Source organism: Mercenaria mercenaria, chromosome 6 (assembly GCF_021730395.1).
Source record: "Mercenaria mercenaria strain notata chromosome 6, MADL_Memer_1, whole genome shotgun sequence".
Lineage (NCBI taxonomy): Eukaryota > Metazoa > Mollusca > Bivalvia > Venerida > Veneridae > Mercenaria > Mercenaria mercenaria.
Window position 1 is genome coordinate 66080696 of NC_069366.1, and position 21777 is coordinate 66102472.

Sequence of the window (21777 nt, forward strand, 5' to 3'; positions counted from 1 at the left end):
TCTCAAGAAGGAGGTTTGAAAATACGTAGTCTGTGCCGTAACTACATCGACGCACACCGAGGCAGCTGCCGCCTCGGTATTTTTTATTTTTTGTTGAGCAAATTACAATTTTTTATATCTTTTAAGCCTAGAACTACCATCCATATTTGTTCTCCAATTACGCAGACTAATAATGTGTTTTTTTTTCAACTACGTTTTGTTGGGATTTGGTAAGTCTAAAGCGGACCATCAAACCATAACCTCATTTTAACTGCTGTCCCAATACTTTTCGCACACATGCGTGTTCTCGAACCCCAACTCGGCTTGTACTCAAACTATGCAGACTAAAAGTGTAACCTTTTCAATCTGCTTTCCTGACTTGTTCATGTCTGAAATAGCTTAAAATGCAGAGTTTTGTCTTGGAGAATTTCAAACGACAGCATGTCAATACATGCGATCAGCTGTTTAGACGGAATAGAAGCTATGACTAATCTTACACCACCACCTTGGGCAATACATGAAATAGATATGATACACTTCCATTTCAAAATGAACAAATCGCACCATAGTTTAAAGACTCAAATAAGCTTCCATACGTAGTTCTGTTGTCTTTTTTTGTAGTGCTAGGTAAATTTCATATTGTGACTTCTTGTTGTTACCTGACGTCGACTGACCTACTAAATAAGATATGAGCTCTGCATTGGCGTAGTTAAAAGCACTGGCGTACGTAGTTAAACTTCACCGAGAACATGAAGACATATTGTCCCACGGTGTATCGGAAATAAATGAAAAAAGTAAAACATTATCTGGTGTGCAATAAGAGCCATGGTAGCGTTTGGCTTGGGGACTTCGCAAGTTATCGCGAGACTAAACATACATTCTGCAGACCAGTACAACTGGTAAAATGTGGTATGAACATGGATCTGTGTGACATAAGCCTTTAAAAAATTTTGTATACTAAAGTAATACTGAAGGCTCTTTATTACTCTATTGTATTATAAATGTTTTAGGGGGATTCCTTACAAGACAATGTGCGTCATCTATTTTATTTTGTAATAATAGATCAAAGCATACCAAAGTGAAGAGCCCACACAAGATAAGATACGAACAAGTTGCCTTTTGAGCTACATATGAGCACTAACTAAAAATTGCATTTATCGCTCAACCTGGTACACAGTTTAACCTCTGACCTCTGCTTGTGACTTTGACTTTAGAGTAGCGCTAAATTGCAGTCTTATGAAAGCAATCATTTGCGCAAAGTAAGTCTAGAATTACTTAAATTATGTAAACTGTAACCTTATAGTCCGGACAAGATCAGACACACATACAAATATTCCGACTATGTTAAACTCACGACACAGATTTATTTTTCTCTTAAAAACAGTTGAAGTTTTTTTTTCATTATTGTTCGATGGTTTTTTCAGTGGATATCACCACTTTTGGCTACAGAACTATAAGGAGGTGGCGGGGTAAATAATAACTAAACCGACAAACTGCCTTATACTCCTACGATTCCTTTAATTGACACTAAAGTCTACAAGGAATCTTCACCAGTCCCAACAAGCAATGTAATATCTATAGTCTTTTTCTCCCTAATCGTGTAGAACGACCACGAACAGAACTGAACACATCCGATTATAAAAGGAAATAGACATAACAAATTGAACATAGCAGTGTTTAAGCTGCTGACGTTAGTAGCGCCCAGTTTTCCATCTTTGAGACGATCATATCCATAAGAGTTTAGAATGCTGACAACTAACATTGGAGATAACGAAATAGCTGGTTTCACAACTAGAGCATTCATACCATAAACCATTGACGTCACCGGATGTCTGAAAATAAACAAAATCACACTACATGCAAGGTAATCGAGGATGACTATTATGCACACGAGAACAATGGCATTTACTTCTAGAAACTATAGCTGCTTTTGAGAAAAGCGCATGTCTCCCACAGCTGCCTAATCATCTAAATAGTAGTATATGAGTCAACCATTCACCAAGACCTCAACTGCCTTATCAGACTTTCAGTGCTTTGATTATCAAAAAACAAGTGTCAAGGGTCATAATTCCGAAGTGTCTGGGCCGATTTGGCTAGTTATCAAACCTTGCCGAGGACTTATTGGCAAACACATTTTGTTCAAGTTTGGTGAAGATCGGATGAGAAATGTTCGACTTAGAGTGAGGACAAGATTTGTGACAGACAGACACACAGACTGACTGACACACACACACACACACACAGACAGGAGTAAATCAATATGTCTCCCACACCACTGTGTGGTGGGAGACATAATTCCTCAAAGGTATAAGATGAAAACGAGGAACAGAAATTATTTGCTCACTGTAAACAAAAGTTCAACTGTTCTGGTTCAATGTGACCTTGACCTTTGACCTATTAACCTCAAAATCAACAGGGGTCATCTGCTGGTCGTGATCAACCTCCCAATTAAGTTTCGTGATCCTAGGCCTAAGCGTTCTCAAGTTATCGTCCAGAAAGTGTTTAACTGTGCTGGGTCAATGTGACCTTGCCCTTTGGCCTACTAAACTCAAATATATAGGACTTATCTACTAGTCATGACCAATCTCCCTATCAAGTTTCGTGATCCTAGGCCCAAGTGTTCTCAAGTAATCGTCTGGAAACGGTTTAACTGTTCCGGGTCGCTGTAACGATGACCTTTGACCTACTGACCTCAAAATCAATAGGGGTCTTCTGCTGTTCACGAATAACCTGTCTATCAACTTTCATGATCCTTGGCATAAGAGTTCTTAAGTTATCGTCCGGTAACCGTTAAACTGTTCCTGGCCAATGTGACATTGAACTTTGATCTCAAAATCAATAGGGGTCATCTGCTGGTCATGATCAACCTCCCAATCAATTTTCTTGATCCTATGCCCAAGCGTTCTTGAGTTATTGTCCAGAAACCGTTCTACTGTTCCTGGTCACTGTGACCTTGACCTTTGACCTACTGATCTCAAAATCAATTTTCTTGATCCTAGGCCCAAGCGGTCTTGAGTTATTGTCCAGAAACCGTTCAACTGTTCCTGGTCACTGTGACCTTGATCTTTGACCTACTGACCTCAAAATCAATACAGGTCATCAACTTTCATGATCCTAGGCCCACGTATTCTTGACTTATCATCCGGAAATAGATTGGTCTACATACCGAACGACAGACCGACCGACCGACCGACAGACATCTGCAAAACAAAATATCCCTCCTTCTTCGAACGGGTCAAAATAATAAACAGAAGACTAGAAACTGATCGATTTATCTTGAAATCACGAATCACTGTGATAAATACATCGAACGCCCATACGAGATCTCATTTGGATGTCACGGGGTTTATATTTGAATGTCACGGGATTTAGTGAGATTAGTCTCTAAGCTAATAATAATAATAATAATAATAAGAATAATATAAAATAAACTCTTTACTTTATGAAGGTTACTCATTACGGCATTAAGTCTCCCGCACTGAGTGTAAGCACGCATTGAACGTACCTAATTAAACCTATGTAAAACCTAACCCTAACCTTTAGTCAGTATATTGAACACTCGTCGAAACTCATTAAGACAGTACACCATAAAACAACATAGAATACGTTGAAAATCTTATTTACAGTGTTTTGTGAGAATTTAAGATCTGTTTTTTTTTATTCTTTCAATGTCTACAGACAACTCTTAATACAGACGCAAAAACAGAACGTACGATAGCAGGGGGTTCTTTTGTTAAGTTAGTAACATTCCTTTATAAAAACTTATTTAAGTACAACGAATTCCATGTTACTTTAAGATCGAATGGAAGCCGGGAAAGATTGTCAATTATATCTTCAATTATTTTATATCAGATAGATATAAAAGGTGAGATGGATGCATAGAGCGCTACCAAGCAAAATAATACAAGTTTCGATTTAATTATGTTCATTGGCGGTTATGAAAAATGTACAGCATATCTGTCAAGCCCCCCCGAACCCGGCGGACTCTTTTGTAACAGGTGTTTGTTGGATGTAACGTCAACCCGACACAATTACAGGCCATCTGGCGACTTTCCAGCTTTTTATGGTGGATGAAGATTCCACGTGGACCCCTGGGTATTGTTTCACGCATGTGGGTAGAAACTCCGACCTTAGCAAGCCATCCTGACGACTTCCTCACATGAAAGAATTCAGAATTGTAAGGCTCAAGCGGTGAGGTGCAAGTGATTTTAAGTCAGCGACCTCCATCACTTGGCCACGGATGCCCACAGGTAACTGTAAAATTGCTACATGAAAAACATCTACAAATAACTATATGGAAAAGTAAGTGAATTTACCTCCTTGTGTATCGAGCTAGATCGTTATCAGCTATATCAGAAAGTGGAAGATTGAACAATGAGAATACACTGTCTGCCAAACAACTGAAATATACATGGGGAGATTGAACAATGAAAATACACTGTCTGCCATACAACTGAAATTGACATGGGGAGATTGAACAATGAGAATACACTGTCTCCCATACAACTTTGTTTGTTTGTTTTGGTTTTTAACGCCGTTTTTCAACAGTATTTCAGTCATGTAACGGCGGGCAGTTAACGTAACCAGTGTTCCTGGATTCTGTACCAGTACAAACCTGTTCTCCGCAAGTAACTGCCAACTCCCCACATGAATCAGAGGTGGAGGACTAATGATTTCAGACACAATGTCGTTTATCAAATAGTCTAGGAGAACATACGCCCCGCCCGAGGATCGAACTCGCGACCCCGAGATCCGTAGACCAACGCTCTTACCTACTGAGCTAAGCGGGCGGGCTACAACTGAAATATACATGTAGCTTGTCAAGTGTTTGGTCACCAGGCTCTATACAAAGTATGCGCAATTCGTGTTCATGTTTAACTTGACAAGGCAGTCTGAAAGACAGCTAAATCCCCCGCCACTGCTATGGATAGTGAAAGGGTAAACCTTTGATTTTAGCTGTGACCTTGACCTTGAACTGACATGGCTGACTCATGAATTCTGCACGTCTTGATGAGGTGATCATTTGACCAAAGTTTCATGAAAATCCTTCAAGGGGTTTAGGAGATACAGAGCTGAAACGTTTGACCTTCAGTTGTGACCTTGACCTTGAGTTGACATGGCTGACTCATGATTTCTTGATGAGGTGATCATTTGACCCAAGTTTGATGAAAATCCTTCAAGGGGTTAAGGAGATACAGAGTGGACACCAAACGGAAGGCTCAAACCTTCGACTCTTAGTTGTGACCTTGACCTTGAGCTGGCATGGTTGACTCTTAATTTCTGCACATCGTTCTGATGAGGTAATCATTTGATCCAAGTTTTATAAAATTCCTTCAAGGGGTTTAGGAGATATAGAGCGGACACGAAATGGAAGGCTCAAACATTTGACCTTCAGTTGTGACCTTGACCTTGAGCCGACATGGCTGACTCATAAGTTCTGCACATCGCCTTGATGAGGTGATTGTTTGACCCAAGTTTGATGAAAATCCTTCAAGGGGTTTAGGAGATATAGAGCGGACACAAAATGGAAGGCTCAAACCTTTGACCCTAAGTTGTGACCTTGACCTTGAGTCGGCATGACTGACTCATGGGTTCTGCACATCATCTTGATGAGGTGATCATTTGACCCAAGTTTTATAAAATTCCTTCAAGGGGTTTAAGAGATATAGAGCGGACACAAAATGGAAGGCTCAAACCTTTGACCTTGAGTTGTGACCTTGACCTTGAGCCGGCATGGCTGACTCATGGGTTCTGCACATCGTCTTGATAAGGTGATCATTTGACCCAAGTTTTATAAAATTCCTTCAAGGGGTTAAGGAGATATAGAGCGGACACAAAATGGCAGGCTCAAACCTTTGACCTTGAGTTGTGACCTTGACATTGAACCGACAAGGCTAACTCATGGGTTTTGCACATCGTCTTGATGAGGTGATCATTTGACCCAAGTTTCATGAAAATCCTTCAAGGGGTTTAGGAGATATGGACCGGACACGATTTTGGTACGGACGGAAGGACGGACGCAGACTATTCCTATAATCCCTCCGCCACGGCGGGAGATTAAAAATCGTTATCTAAAGTCACGGTCACTTTTCTCAATTATCAGATATTACAAATAGGAACAAATGGACAAAATTCAGACCAAAGCCCACTTTACCTATTACAAGTACCAGTCCGACATTCCTTGAGAAATCCAAACAAGAGGGCCATGATGGCCCTATATCGCTCACCTGAGTACCATTGCTCTTAATGATAAGATCAAGTTTTGACATAGATCACATAGGCATACACATTAAATATCATCAGGATAAATATTTTCTTGTAACAATCCCTTTTGACCTATGGGTCACGTACTAGTCAGGGCCAATCTCCATACCAAGTTGAAGGATCCTGGGCTCAAATGTTGCATTTTTGTACTAGCATTACTATTCCTTACCCTGGAAGAGTTAAATAACATTTAAAACCAATCTCATTAGATGCTGCTGAGGTATATTCATTTACATAAAATAAAGGGAGGTAATTTGTCATAAATTCAGTCAAAAGTTATCTAACCTGATTGTCCGAGTCCATCTGATGGCATAAATGACATTTCAAATCAGTATCTTCATTGGTTACTGAGATACACCCATTTTAATTTGAAACAAAGGGAGGTAATTTGACATAAAATCAGTCCATAATTATCTACCCTGATTGTCTCAGTCCAACTAATGACAATAATGAAATTTCGAATGAGTCCTATAAATACTTACTGAGATAAATCCATTTTATTAAAATCGGGAGAGGTAATCATGCATTGGTATACGCATGTAGAAGATACAGAGTACAAGCCTTTACAACAATATAGTAAAAGTAGAAATTTCTTACCATGGAAGACATAAATAACGTTTCAAACCAATCTCATTAGAAGCTGCTAGGTATATTCATTTACATAAAAATAAAGGGAGGTAATTTGTCATGAAGTCAGTCAATATGTATCTTCAATGATTGTCCAAGTCGCTCTGATGGCATAAATGAAATTTCAGATCACTACTTCATTAGTTACGGAGATATACCTAGTATTTTAATTTGAAAAAAATGGAGGTAATTTAACATAAAATCTGTCCATAGTTATCTACCTTGATTGTTTGAGTCCAACTAATGACAATAATGAAATTTCAAATAAGTACTATAAGTACGTACTGATATAAATCCATTTTGATTAAAATCAGAGGAGGTAATCAGATATAAAATAACTCCAGAACCTATAATGATTGGATCTGACAGATTCATCATGGAATCCAATATTTATCGTTGTTGAAGATATTTTGCAAGTTTGTATGAAATCAAACCATAAATGAAGTCTCTATATGGCTGCAAAAGCCAAAATAGCAAATTCTGGACCTTTAAGGGGCCATAACTCTTGAACCCAAGATGGGATCTAGCCAGTTTTCGAAAGGAACCGAGATATTATGCCAATACAAGTCGTGTGCAAGTTTGATTAAAGTTGGTTGCAAAATGTTGTCTCTATCGTGTTCACAAGCAAAAAATAGCAAAGTTTGGCCCTTTAAGGGACCATAACTCTTGAACCCATGATGGGATCTGGCCAGATTTCGAAACGAACCGAGATATTATGCCAATACAAGTTGTGTGCAAGTTTTATTAAAGTTGATTGCAAAATGTGATCTCTATCATGTTCACAAGCCAAAATGGCAAATTTGGCCCTTTAAGGGGCCATAACTCTAGAACCCATGATGGGATCTGGGCAGATTTCGAAAGGAACCGAAATATTATGCCAATACAAGTTATGTGCAAGTTTTATTAAAGTTGATTGCAAAATGTTGTCTCTATCGTGTTCAAAAGACAAAAATAGCAAATTTTGGCCTTTTAAGGGGCCATAACTCTAGAACCCATGATGGGATCTCGCCAGTTTTCGAAAGGAACCGAGATATTATGCCTATACATGTTGAGTGCAAGTTTAATTTTAAATCAAATACAAAATGTGGTCTCTATCGTGTTCACAAGGAAATTGTGTGCAGACGGACGGACGGACGGACGACGGACGAAGGGCGATCACAAAAGCACACCCTGTCACTACGTGACAGATGAGCTAAAAATACAGCGTTTTAAATAATAAATCGTTTTTGTGCATTTCATGCTATTTAAATCTCAGACATGTAATGAATGTTCCACGAAGTGAACGTTTGCATCAGGTTATGTCAAAGTCTAACACCGAGATTATTGCTTTCAAATGGTAAATTTTATAAAAGAGATCCAAAATGGGCCTAATTAAGTCGCTCATCTGAAGCAGACCTTGACCATCTGACCTTAGTTCTGACAACCAAGTTTGGCGAAAATTCTTTAAGAAGTTCTTAAAAATAAAACATATTTAAAGGGTCTGTGACCAAAAGTGTGTTACCATTAGAACAAACTTCAAGATAAGAAAGTATATGTGTAGCTCTGATATCCACTAGAATGGACAAAGCAGAACCACTTTAACAAATTTTGGAGAGGACCTTACGATGATGCCACAGACCAAGTTCATGAGAATCTGCTAAACTGTTATCGAGAGATTGGTTTTTCTATTTTTAGCTATAGTGGTCCTTAAAAGGGACCAAGTGTCCCAATCTGAACAAGTTTGGGAATGATCCTTAAAATGACTTTACAGACCAAGTGTGATGAAGATTCAGCCAGTGTATCAAGAGAAGATGTCTTTTAAATTTTGTTCCCCATTTTTAACTCTAGCAGCTCATAAAAGGGCCCAACATTCACATCTGAACAAATTTTGGAGAGGACATTGTGATAGTAATTCTACAAACCAAGTAAAAGTTTGATGAAGATCCATCGAGTTAATGAGAAGAGGTTATTGAAAGGTTATTTGTAGTTCTTGTGACCTTACTTGGATCCAAGCGTCCCCATTTGAACAGAATTGGTAGGAGACCTTATGATGATGCTATACACTAGGTTTGAGGCAGATTTATCAAGTGGTTCATCAGCAGAATTCGTTCAAAGGTATTTCTATTTTAACTATAGCGGTCCCTAAATAAGTTGGTAAAGGACTTCATAATGATGCTCCAGACCATATTTGATATAATTCATCAAGCCATTCACGAGAAGAAATCGTTTAAAGGTATTTCTATTTTCTATCTCCACAGTCCCATATCGAATACAAGTGCCCCCAATTGAATGTGTTTAGTTGTGGACCTTATTTATAATGATGCTACGAATCAAATTTAATGGAGACCCATCAAGTGGTTGATGAGAAAAAGTCATTGAAAGGTATTTCTATTTTTAGCTCTAGTGGCTCCTAAAAGGTACAGTTACCTCAACAAAATCGGTAGAGGACCTTACAATGATGATACAAACCAATTTTGACAAAGATCTAACAAGCGTTTCATGAAGAGGTAATTTAAAGGCATTTCTAGTATTGCTCTGGTAGCCCTAAGAGGGTCCAAGTGCCTCTTTTGAACAGATTTTGGAAAGGACCTTATAATGATGCTATTGACGAAGTTTTATGAAAATTCATCCAGCGGTTCATGAGAAGAAGTAAAAGGTATTTCTACTTTTAGCTCAAGTGGACCCTAAAGGGACAAATCGCCACCATTTGAAAAAAATAATAATTGGAGGACCTTATAATAATGCTACAAACCAGTTTGAGGAAGAGCCACCAATCGGTTAATGAGGAGTCTATTAAAGGTATTTTCATTTTTTGGCCCTATTGGCCCTCTGAAATGGACTGACTGTCCCCATTTGTTAAAAATTGGGAGAGGACCTTGTAATAATGCAACAGCCCAGGTTTGATGAAGATCCATCAAGCGGTTCACGAGACGAAGGCATTTTAATGTATTTCTAATTTTAGCTCCAGTGGGCCCTTATAGGGACCAAGTGCCCCCATTTGTAATTTACCTGTCTAGCACCATAAAGACATCAGACAACATTGACTGGTCCAATATAGTATTTTACATTTATAACACTATAAAGAACATCGGACACCAGTGATTGATTGGTCCAGTCATATAGTATCATAGCATAAAGGGCAGCAAGCACTAGTGGTCCATCGGTCCAGTCATGTAGTATCTTAGCATAAAGGGCAGCAAGCACTAGTGGTCCATCGGTCCAGTCATGTAGTATCTTACCTATCTAGCAGGATAAAGAAAATCAGACACCAGTGGTTGACTTATCCAGTCATTAAGTATCTTACCTGACTAGCGCCATAAAGGCCATTGAACACCATGCAGTGGTTGATTGCTCCAGTCATACAGTGTCTTACCTATCTAGCACAATAAAAACATTAGACACAAGTTATTTATGAAACATATCATTTATTTTTTACCTATTTAACACCATAAAGAACATTAGACACCAGTGACCGATTGATCCAGTCCTAGGGTATTTTACCCGTCTAGCCCAATGAAAAACATTAGACAGCAATGACTGATTGATTCAGTCATACAGTATCTTACCTCTCTAGCACCTTAAAGGCCATCAGACACTAGTGATCGATTGATCATACCATATAGTATCTTACACCATAATAAACACTAAGCACCATACATTGATTTATCCAATAATATTGTGTCCTACCTGTCTATCAGCATAAAGAACATCACACACCAGTGGTTGATTGGTCCAGTCATATAGTATATCAATCCATATGCAATCATGAAGATTTGGCTGTAACGTATCACCTTGTAATATCCAAATCTGCCAACTATACCAGTACCAAATATCACTACCAACTGTAAGAAATATAAAAATCCGAGTATACAAAGTTTCATTTATGTGGTCCGACTTCAATGCAAGAAACAAAATTACCTAGCTAAGGATACCATGATAAAAAGAACATACATGTAAACCTATTTACATACATTGTAATCAGTCTCATCTTTGGGGATTAATGTCACACCGACACAATTATTGGTCATATGGCGGCTTTCCTGCCTTTGATGGTGGAAGATCCTAAGTGTCCTTACACCAAAAGCGAGGTTTTGATCCCACAACAGCGAAGAGCAAATGGTTCGACTTTATCTACTCGGGCGTGGAGGCCCCTACAACCAGTTTCGATTTTTACTTAGTACCCCCTAGCTGTTACTAAACCTATTTATGCAAGAAGTCCTGGTTACACTATGGATAAGGTACATATATTGTTAACATTAACAGTATCAGTAACTTAATTGTTTTGTTTCACAATGCCTTTCTATTTCTATTTCTTCATTATAAAGGAGTAAAAGTGTTAATTTGTGCTAGATTTTAAGACTAAAATATACATTTTGTATATCTGCTCTTTAAGTGACGTGGAAACATTTGTATGCCTTTTACAGGATAGGGGTTTAATCTGGACCGGTAAGTTCCATGCTCTTGTTCGTATACAAATGATAAAATTTGGTTAAAATGTAAACACTGAGATCTACTATCACTTTCTAAATGTTGTATTTTGAATACACATGAATAGTAATCTGAAACATAATGCGTTTTTAGATTGAAAGATGGCGACATTTACCTACCAACTCTGAGAATCATAATTACCTTTGGCCCTGTAGAACTGGCCCCATAAAACAAACTCCGGACAATTGGTGGAATGGCACCTTTCACAATCAGCTGGTCTGCTATTACAGCAAAGAAGTTTGAAACAAATGTACGATGAAATTCCTGGAAGAAGTTTACTGTCACAAAAGCAAGAAAATCTCTATTGAACAGAATCTGCTTTGTAAGAGTAAAATATGAGTATTCCTGTGATTTTATAATTTTTGGTTTTCCACATTGCACGTCGTTCTCGTACTGAAGTTCTCTCTCGGTGTGTGCATGTTTCCCACAATACATCATTAACAAACAGCTTACAACAGCAACACAGATAGATGTTACTTGAAATACCTGAAAGTTTTCCAGCTGATCTGACATGTATTGCAACACAAATATGCTAGAAGATCCCAGTAGATAACCTATTTGATTATATTTTACCATTTTGAGTCGCTCTGTATTGTCGTCTGTCATTTCCGTAAACAAGCAACATCCTGCTAAGCCAACATACGTATACATGGTGTCCCAAAAACACAATGCTGTTATAAGATGAATTCCTGTTACCCACGGCTGCAAGGTATCTGGGTTCCCCCATGGAAACCACGGCACTATAAAAGACAATGCAAAAAGTGGAGCGGCATACAGAACACTTTCACGTCGAGTTCTGGAGCAACGAAAATTTGTACTGTCTTGACAATATGCAAATAGTGGGTCGTTAATGGCGTTCCATACAAGGAACAACGTTTGTGAAAATTGAAACCAGCTTTCCTTTATTTGATAGTAGTTCAGAAATACTTTTACATAGTAGAAACTGAACGCTGAGCTAATGAGACTGAATCCCATAGACAACGCCGCTACTGCAACAATCCGAGTATGGAGAGACGCTTTCATTGCCATGTGGACATAAGTTTCTGGCAACGGCTGTGTGTCTGCAATCTTTTCAGTGTAAACTCTGAATGAGAGTCAAGGCCAAAGATTTTCTGGAATGTCAGCGCACCATTTTCACTGAAGCGAAACAAAGAAAAGTCGAGGAGGATATTAATTTATACTTAAAGAAAGGTAACATGGTATGTATACATACATAAATATCGAATTTCATGTAATTTCATAATTGCAAAGATGTAATGAATTATTTACCTTGCATATCCGTATAAATTCACGATTTAAGATATGTCGCAAATAATCCACACATTCTTCATGTCATCAGCTGCTAGATCAAAGGAGAAAATCTAGCAATCAATTATAAAATGCGTTTCCTAGCAAAATGAAAACATTAAATCAATGCTAACAGCTGAGAACAGCAAATGATTACAAGATACGACATCATTCAATATAGAATATAACATATGTGTACATTGAGATAAAAAGTTATAGGTCGGTGACCTCATTCGTATTTACGAAAGAAAGATTATCAACAATCCACATATCTAGTGACCTCAAAGTAGGTGACAGGCAATCGGCAACTTGTGTACTATTCTCCGTACGCTATTTCGGCATCCCCCGGTTATTACCATTTCAAAAGAAATTATACTAACAATAAAATTATATTAACAATAATAAGTAATTGTATATGTACATGCAATTATACCGAGAAATACAGTGTACATTTTGTACTATTTTCACATTAATCCACTTCATTTTGCTAGTTGAAAGTAATCGGTTTCAACTTCATACTCAAAACTTGCCTAATCGAGCCAGTTCACAAAGAAAATTCAATCGTATTGTGCAGAAAAAATAAAAGGTTTTATTAAAAGATGTAACGAAGAAAATATTACAAGCATTATTTGTTTTAAGCACCACTTGGTTGGTGTTAATCCGTTTAAACTTTGACGCTACGCTTTTAACTTTGTGTCTGCCATATAAATTGAAGACTCTCTATATATGATCTAAAAGCCCACTGGGTGGAGCTTCTTTGATAGTCGTCTTCTGCTCTGTTTCGTCGCGTCCTTAATGGTGTTTCTCTTGATCTGACTTTACAACGTATATACACGTTTTCAGATAAAAAAAAAGAAATGCGACTTTATTATAAATACTTATACGAGCATTTTGTGCCCATTGCGTGTGTTAGGAATTTGCCTGGCGGGAGATAATTTATCTACTATGTCCACTAACATTTTTGTTTTGTCATAACCACCCTGGTACCGGCGCTCCCAAGTACAGGTGGCACTCACACATACAGCGCTCGATAAGCGATTTTGGAGGAGCGGTGGTGTAAGTATTTCTTATTGTATCTCCGGTAATTCAAAATTTTTTGGTAAAATGAAGGATATCTGCGCCCTGGTGAATAATTGATGACTATTTTCTGTGAGTGTCACAACATTTCATCTTGAAATAAACAAACTACGGCGAGTTAAACGTGAACGTTTGACTCAAAAATGTCAAATGTAAAAAAAAAAACACGTAAAATACTCAGTAAATACACCAAATGTATTAATTTTTGATACAGTATCGTATAGTCATATCTTCCTACAATAACCAGTTCCAATTCCAAGACTTAATTTATTATATTTAAAGAATTACTCGTGTTTAAAGATGGTAAGGGATTTCAAAACGGCACTCACATGGCACAGGTGTGTATTTTTTTGACGCTCACCAAGTACAGCTAGAGAAAGGTCTTCAGAAATGTGGAGAAATCGTCAGCTCTAAGGCAACTACAGAGGAAAAGAGATGAATCGGACTGGTTAGTTATGTGTGGTAGAGATAACACCACCAAGAACAGTCTGATGTTGGATTAAACAGTAGTTAATGGAACTAGTTATCACGTCTCATGTCTGCTATTAAATCGGAATGACTCACATCAATTCATGAGAGAGCCAAACAAGAACTCATTAATTGATAAATTCCTTGAATTAATAAGATATTAAAATATGAGCGTCCTTTGAACCTAACAGACATTTTAACAAAATTCTTTAATGGCTGATATATGCCATTCCGTCTTTCCGCTAATTTTGGGCGCCGATTTATAACGTAAATATCGACGTTTCGCTCAGCGCCCCCACTAATTATCATGTTTTCAATCCACGCTCCCGCCCTTTCTCATACCTAGTATTTTCTCTATGGAGAATCGCAGACCAAAAGTTTAGATTTAATATGTAAACCGTTGTGGGGAGTCGAGCGAAAACTGGCTGATCAGCGGGCTCCGAGCAAGGAGTTGAGGTTTGAAAGGCATAACATTGGTGGGCACCCAGCCGCTTTACATCTTGAATCTCACTCAACGCCAGCACCCCCTCCCCCCTCCCCATAATCGTGTTTTCGGTCCGCACATGTTATCGAATTTTTGCTCGCTAAACACTCCGCGTTTAACTTTTTTTAATTCTCGTGTTTTCGCTCGACGGGGTCGCGTGGCGAATTGATGAAATGGTATAAATCAGCCACCGTAAAAATCTTCCATTTCTCTGTTTTAAGTGTTTACTGAATTTTAATTCTAATAATACAAGTAAAATTGTTCGTAAGAAGTTCATCATTTATTATACATTCAATGTAGGCGTATGGTAAGTTGTTAAAATTAAAATAAAGAAAAGAATAGAAAACTTGTCAGTCCGTTATAAATGAGTTTTACTAATTCTATAATCAAACATTTATTCCACACCCCAACAAAAAGTATCGATCTGGCTATATATATATATATATATATTTCATACGGATGCTCATAGCATTATACTGGTACTCAAAAACGTTGAGATTGACCTCAAATATTGTTTAGTAACGGCGTTTAACTAAACGCATACGCACGCACAAACGCACGCAAGTACACACATATCTTCTTGCAAACCTTACCGTCCACTGATCCCACTGAGAATGTTTTGAAGCACGTTTTTTATTTTTCAACGAAATCCTAGGACATATCAAATTTCAGCATTCATCAGTTTTCAACAAGCTTTTTCATAAAAAATAATGTTAAAATATTGTCGCCGTAAGTTTTAACATAAAAAGGTCGACTTCTAGAGTCAGTTTTTAACGGTATAAATATTTATGATCATACAGACACAACACTGAGAGTAAACAACAACAAGGTCCACATTTCTGAAGACTTCTCTAGCTGTACTTGTTGAGCGCCAAAAAAATTAACACCTGTGCCATGTGAGTGCCGTTTTGAAACCCCATACCATCTTTAAACACGAGTCATTCTTTAAATATAACAAATTAAGTCTTGAAATTTGAACTGGTTATTGTAGGAAGACATGACTATACGATACTGTATCAAAAATGAATACATTTGGAGTATTTACTGAGTATTTTACGTGTTTTTTAGACATTTGACATTTTTAAGTCAAACGTTTACGTTTACCTCGCCGTATTTTGTTTATTTTAAGATGGAATGTTGTGACACTCACAAAACATAGTCACCAATTATTCATCAGGGCGCAGATATCTTTCATTTTTTTAAGAAAAGTTTTGAATTACCGGAGATACAGTAAGAAATACTTACACCACCGCTCCTCCAAAATCGCTTATCGAGCGCTGTATGTGTGGGTGCCACCTGTACTTGGGAGCGCCGGTACCAGGGTGTGATAACGGCATGTCGTTGCGGAGATGATAACTAAAGGGCAGTGTCACTAGTGGATGCAGGACGGAGATATTGACTAAAGGGCAGTGTTACTGGTGGATGGAGGACGGAGATGTTGACTACAGGGCAATGTGACTGGTGGATGTAGGACGGAGATATTGACTAAAGGGCAGTGTTACTGGTGGATGTAGGACGGAGATGCTGACTATAGGGCAGTGGTACTGGTGGATGTAGGACGGAGATGCTGACTATAGGGCAGTGGTACTAGTGGATGTAGGACGGAGATGCTGACTAAAGGGCAGTGTTACTGGTGGATGTAGGACGGAGATGTTGACTATAGGGCAGTGGTACTGGTGGATGTAAGACGGAGATGTTGACTATAGGGCAGTGTTACTGATGGATGTAGGACGGAGATGTTGACTAAAGGGCAGTGTTACTGGTGGATGTAAGACGGAGATGTTGACTAAAGGGCAGTGGTACTGGTGGATGTAGGACGGAGATATTGACTATAGGGCAGTGTTACTGGTGGATGTAGGACGGAGATATTGACTAAAGGGCAGTGTTACTGGTGGATGTAGGACGGAGATGTTGACTATAGGGCAGTGGTACTGGTGGATACAGGACGGAGATATTGACTAAAGGGCAGTGTTACTGGAAGATGTAGGACGGATATGCTGACTATAGGACAGTGTTACTGGTGGGTGTAGGACGGAGATCTTGACTAAAGGGCAGTGTTACTGTTGGATGTAGGACGGAGATGTTGACTATAGGGCAGTGGTACTGGTGGATGTAGGACGGAGATGTTGACTAAAGGGCAGTGTTACTGGTGGATGCAGGACGGAGATGTTGACTAAAGGGCAGTGGTACTGGTGGATACAGGACGGAGATATTGACTGTTGACAGGGCAGTGTTACTGGTGGATGTAGGACGGAGATGTTGACTAAAGGGCAGTGTTACCGGTGGATGCAGGACGGAGATGTTGACTAAAGGGCAGTGTTACCGGTGGATGCAGGACGGATATGTTGACTAAAGGGCAGTGTTACTGGTGGATGCAGGACGGTGATGTTGACTCAAGGGCAGTGTTACTGGTGGATGCAGAACGGAGATTTGACTAAAGTGCAATGTTACTGGTGGATGCAGGACGGTGCATAGCACCGTTTCTCTCCTTTGGGTTAGTTCATAAATCTATTTGTACCTACTATATAATACTGGAATGCAGCTTTTTTCTATCAGATATTTGTCTTTGTTTACTGATCCAGTGTCGAGAGTTGAGTTTCAGACAAATGAATATATAAGAGAACAGAAGACTTTCTTAACAATTTACTTCCTTAAATAGAAACAATATTATAAACATTTCCTACGGAAGGTGTCAATATCAGACTATAAATTAACAATGAAATATATTATCATACAGCATCAACAGTATTAACATGAATATCGTGTGTCCAAGAGACACTAAAGAGCCAAGACTCCTCTTCCTCAGCCCGTGTCAGCTTGGAAGCTGGAATCTTTTAGCATAGGGGAAGCTCATAAAACATGTTATGTTGTTTGTAAAATGCATTTATTACCATCAATGCTCTTTATATAACAAGCCAGGGAAGAATGAAACTGACATTTGGAAACAATACTCGATTCGACTTTTAAATGAGCACTTACCCATAAATCCCTGGTGTCAGTCAAAGCGTCTATAACCATTGCACCAAATGACGTCGGTCCAGACAACTAACATTTGGATTTCGGCGAGAAATCGATTATTTTTATAAATCGATCATTTAATTTTGTGAGACACTTCTATGTGGAAGGATACCTACTTAATAGCACAGGACATCCGAGCCGCTTGTCAAAACTTCTCTGAACTTGATAACAACTTTACGGGTACTGTTTATGTACTAGTTTCGGTAATCGGAAATGCGCAATACAGAGGGTATCCAGCACAAAGAAGTGTTCCCAGTGTCAAGTTCATACTTACCTGCACTAAAGGTGCTAACAAGGGCTTTCTATAACTTGACCCGATTACTAGTACCTAGTTTTTGACCTAGACAATCAGATCCAAATCTGACCTACATTTCATAGAGACAAACATTCTAAATAAAATGTTTATAAGGATCAAGTAAAAAACATGATTTCTAGAGTTTTAATTAAGTTTTTCTATGGTTTAACAAAGTTTTTGATCTCCTGTAACTAGTGTTTTTACTAGACTTACACTTCATCGGGACAAACATTCTGAAAAAAAGATTTATGACGAACAAACAGAAAGTATGACCTTCTAAGTGTTACCAATGTTTTCCTGATTTGACTTAATTACCTAATTACAGACGTCATGTTATCCATTTTTAAATCTGACCAAGGTTTATCGAAGCAAACGTTTAGACAAAGTTTTATAAAGATCAAACAGAAAACGTGTTAACAAAGTCTTTCTATGATTTGACCTAGAGACAAGAGTTTTTGACCCCAAATAAAAACAAATCAAATATGACCTGGAATATTTAGTTACAAACGTTCTGACAAGGTTTTAATGAAAATCAAGTAGAAACTGTAGTCTCTTGGGTGTTAACAATGTTTTTTTATTAACTGAACTAGTGAGCTGATTTTTTACTCAAATAACCTAGTTACAAATTTAACCTGGATAGAATCAATTATTTGGAATATTTTTATGAAGATAAGATCGGAAATGTCCCCTAAGGTGTTAACAAGGTTTTCTTATCCATTGACCCAGTGACCTAGTTTTAATCCCAGATGGCCCATAAATGAGCTCTTCAGAGATTTCATTGAAGATTTTGCTCAAGTTTTATCAAGATTTGGCCAAAATTGTGACATCTGGAGAGTTGTCAAATTGGTGGCGCACGACAGACGACAACGCGCACAGGGCGATCTGAGCATTATGCTGAGGTAACCTAAAATATGAAAACTGAAATAAAATACCCTACACCGGATCATCCGCAACTCCAACATATAAAGTCATATCAAAACTTTTCTTTTCCCTGATTGTGTAGAATGACCAGGAACAGAACTGAACACATCCGATTACACACGGAAATAGACATAACAAATTAAACATAACGCTGTTTAATCCTCCGATCTCGGTAGCGTCCAGTTTTCCATCTTTGAGACGATCATACCCGTAAGAGTTTAGAATACTGACAACTAACATTGGAGACAACGATATAGCTGGTTTCACAACTAGAGCATTTATACCGTAAACCATTGACGTCGCTGGATGTCTGAAAATAAAAACAAATTTGAAGAAAATGTTTTCAACGAGATGATATATAAAAACAAACGATAGTACCATGGCGGAATTTTACTGACTTTTCGTTATACTGATTATGATTAAATCAAAAGTTCATCATAGATATCTAATATTCAATATCATTATGCAATTCACAATATTTTCAATAACCACAAATAAGTTTCAGTCTTCAGCAGGAAGGTATAAAATAGTTACTGCCTTAACTGAATTTGTCTTAACCTTTTCTTTCTCGATTGAACGTAGATGTACACACAATTAAGTAATGTTACAATAAGCAAAGCAAATAAAATAGAATAAACTCGAACAAAACAACTTAGACCGTTCCAGCTGTGATCTTTATAATGTTGTTTTGCCCGAGTTGTCTATATGTTTTACTTTGTCTGTTCTCCGCAAATAACTGCCAACTTCCCCATATGAATCAGAGGTGGAAGAAACAATGTCTTTTATGAAATCGTCACGGAGAACATACGCCCCGTCCGTGAATTTGTCAATATATGACATCACTTAGTGTACGTGGTGTTGTATTGAGACGTGCAGATTAAAATCAATTTTCTGTTTAGGAAGTTTTATATTTTTCAAATGTCAGATTGGGAAAAAAACAACATTTTACTATACCATTACTCGGACAATTTGACGTCAGCATTTTGAAATGTTAAATTATCACAATACCTCTCCCTTACATTAACTAACGTTTGAAAATACGGTGGTCACTGGCAAAAGGAGTGGGAAATTATAGAGGTTTTTAAGCGTCAGAACAACGTCACTCATAAAGCCCCTCTATGTTCGTATACTAGAACACACTGTAATTTAAAAGAAACTCAGTGTTTGATTGTTCCTTTTGTGTTTTTGACTGTTATCCGACAGTATAACAGTTATGTACCGATAAGCAGTTATCCTAACCGGTGTTCTGGATTATGTGCCCATTACTTACCTGTTTCCGTAAATTACTGCCAACTTCGCCACATGAACTCTTTACAAATATAGAGATTCATTTTGGGGATGAAGCAGTATTAATTAAATCAGTCTGCTCCCTTTGGGTGATTTAATAGTGAATGTTTCAGGTACGTAAACGCACCTTGGTAGAACCACGGACTTGCCGTTAGCCAGCTGGATGAATGCCTCACATTAAGATTCTACACCCAGGTGAGGTGCAAGTGATTCTAAGCCGACAGCCTTAATCACGCAGCCTCAAGACAAAATGTGTTATCATTCAATACCTTCTATTGTAACGAATGACATCATTGTCCGCAACATCTGATACAGCAAGATTGAACATCGAAGAGACACAATCAACAAGGCAACTTAAACAGAAAACATAAATTTATAATTGATAACATATACGTGCAGTGAAATCATTCCAAATTTCAATACAAAAATATTTTGTCAAAAACAATATCATTTTTTTTTAATCTTGCTTTCTTTAAGTGTTCGTTATCTTTTCCCCACTTCAAGCATTAAACAAGAGCTCGTCGAACACGAAATGCCCCCCTTGATGCATTCAGCAATTGCACAAGGAACAGAAATTATTTGCTCACTGTAAGCAAAAGTTTTACTGTTCTGGTTCAATGTGACATTTGACCTATTGACCTCAAAATCAACAGGGGTCATCTGCTGGTCATGATCAATCTCCCTATTAAGTTTAGTGATCCTAGGCCCAAGCGTTCTCAAGGTATTGTCTGGAAAGGATTTAACTGTTCCGGGTCAATGTGACCTTGACCTTTAGCCTACAAACCTCAAAATCTATAGGGGTCATCTACAGGTCATGATCAACCTCCCTATCAAGTTTCATGATCCTAGGCCAAAGCGTTCTCAAGTTATTGTCTGGAAACGGTTTAAATGTTACAAGTCACTGTAACCTTAACCTTTGACCTACTGATCTTAAAATCAATAGGGGTCATCTGCTGGTCATGATGAACCTCTCTATAATCTTTCATGACCCTTGGCCCAAGCGTTCTCAAGTTATCGTCCAGAAACCGTTTAACTGTTCCTGGCCAGTCTGACCTTGAACTTTGACCAAATGACCGCAAAATCAATAGCGGTCATCTGCTGGTCATGATCAATCTCCCTATCAATTTTCCTGATCCTAGGCCCAAGCGTTCTTGAGTTATCGCCCGGAAACCGTTTTACTGTTCCTGGTCGATGTGACCTTGACTTTTGACCTACAGACCTCAAAATCTGCTGGTCATGACCAACCTCCCTATCAACTTTCACGATCCTAGGCCCAAGCAATATTAAGTTATCATCCCGAAACCGTTTAACTGTTCCAGGTCACTGTAACCTTGAACTTTGGCATACTGACCTCAAAATCAATAGGGGTCATCTGCTGGTCATGACCAACCTCACTATCAACTTTCATGATCCTAGGCCCAAGCATTCTTGAGTTATCATCCGGAAACCGTTTAACTGTTCAGGGTCAATGACCTTGACCTTTGACATACAGTTCTCAAAATCAATAGGGGTCATCTGCAGGTAATAACCAACCTTCCTATCAACTTTCATGATCCTAGGCCCAAGCGTTCTTGAGTTAGCATCCGGAAACGGATTGGTCTAC

At 38.3% G+C, this 21777-nt stretch overlaps 2 protein-coding genes across 2 annotated transcripts in view; both read right to left on the minus strand.

The window, feature by feature from the left end:
- Window positions 1-1011: 1011 nt before the first annotated feature.
- LOC123548544 (transmembrane protein 180-like) lies at window positions 1012-13011 on the minus strand. The gene is made up of 5 exons (XM_045335882.2): window positions 12607-13011; window positions 11479-12474; window positions 10537-10691; window positions 4296-4379; window positions 1012-1811 (listed from the first exon to the last, which is right to left on the minus strand). Exons 2-5 carry the CDS (start codon window positions 12364-12366, stop codon window positions 1514-1516), a joined length of 1425 nt encoding a protein of 474 aa, XP_045191817.2. The 5' UTR covers window positions 12367-12474; window positions 12607-13011; the 3' UTR covers window positions 1012-1513.
- A 4270-nt stretch (window positions 13012-17281) lies between these two features.
- LOC123548543 (transmembrane protein 180-like) overlaps window positions 17282-21777 on the minus strand; it is a 58754-nt gene continuing 54258 nt past the window's right edge. The window contains exons 4-5 of the mRNA XM_045335881.2: window positions 20444-20527; window positions 17282-19197 (exon numbers count right to left, since the gene is read on the minus strand). Coding sequence (XP_045191816.1) covers window positions 18900-19197; window positions 20444-20527 — 382 coding nt within the window. The 3' untranslated portion in view covers window positions 17282-18899. The remainder of the gene's footprint in view (window positions 19198-20443; window positions 20528-21777) is intronic.

Excerpts from the sequence above, each read along its gene's own strand:
- LOC123548544 (XM_045335882.2), bottom strand. The coding sequence starts at position 12,366 with ATGGCAATGAAAGCGTCTCTCCATACTCGGATTGTTGCAGTAGCGGCG. Across the intron at positions 10,692-11,478 it reads CCAGTTCTACAGGGCCAAAG|TTGGTAGTGATATTTGGTAC; the intron begins GTAATTATGATT and ends TATTTCTTACAG. Across the intron at positions 1,812-4,295 it reads CTAGCTCGATACACAAGGAG|ACATCCGGTGACGTCAATGG; the intron begins GTAAATTCACTT and ends GTTTATTTTCAG.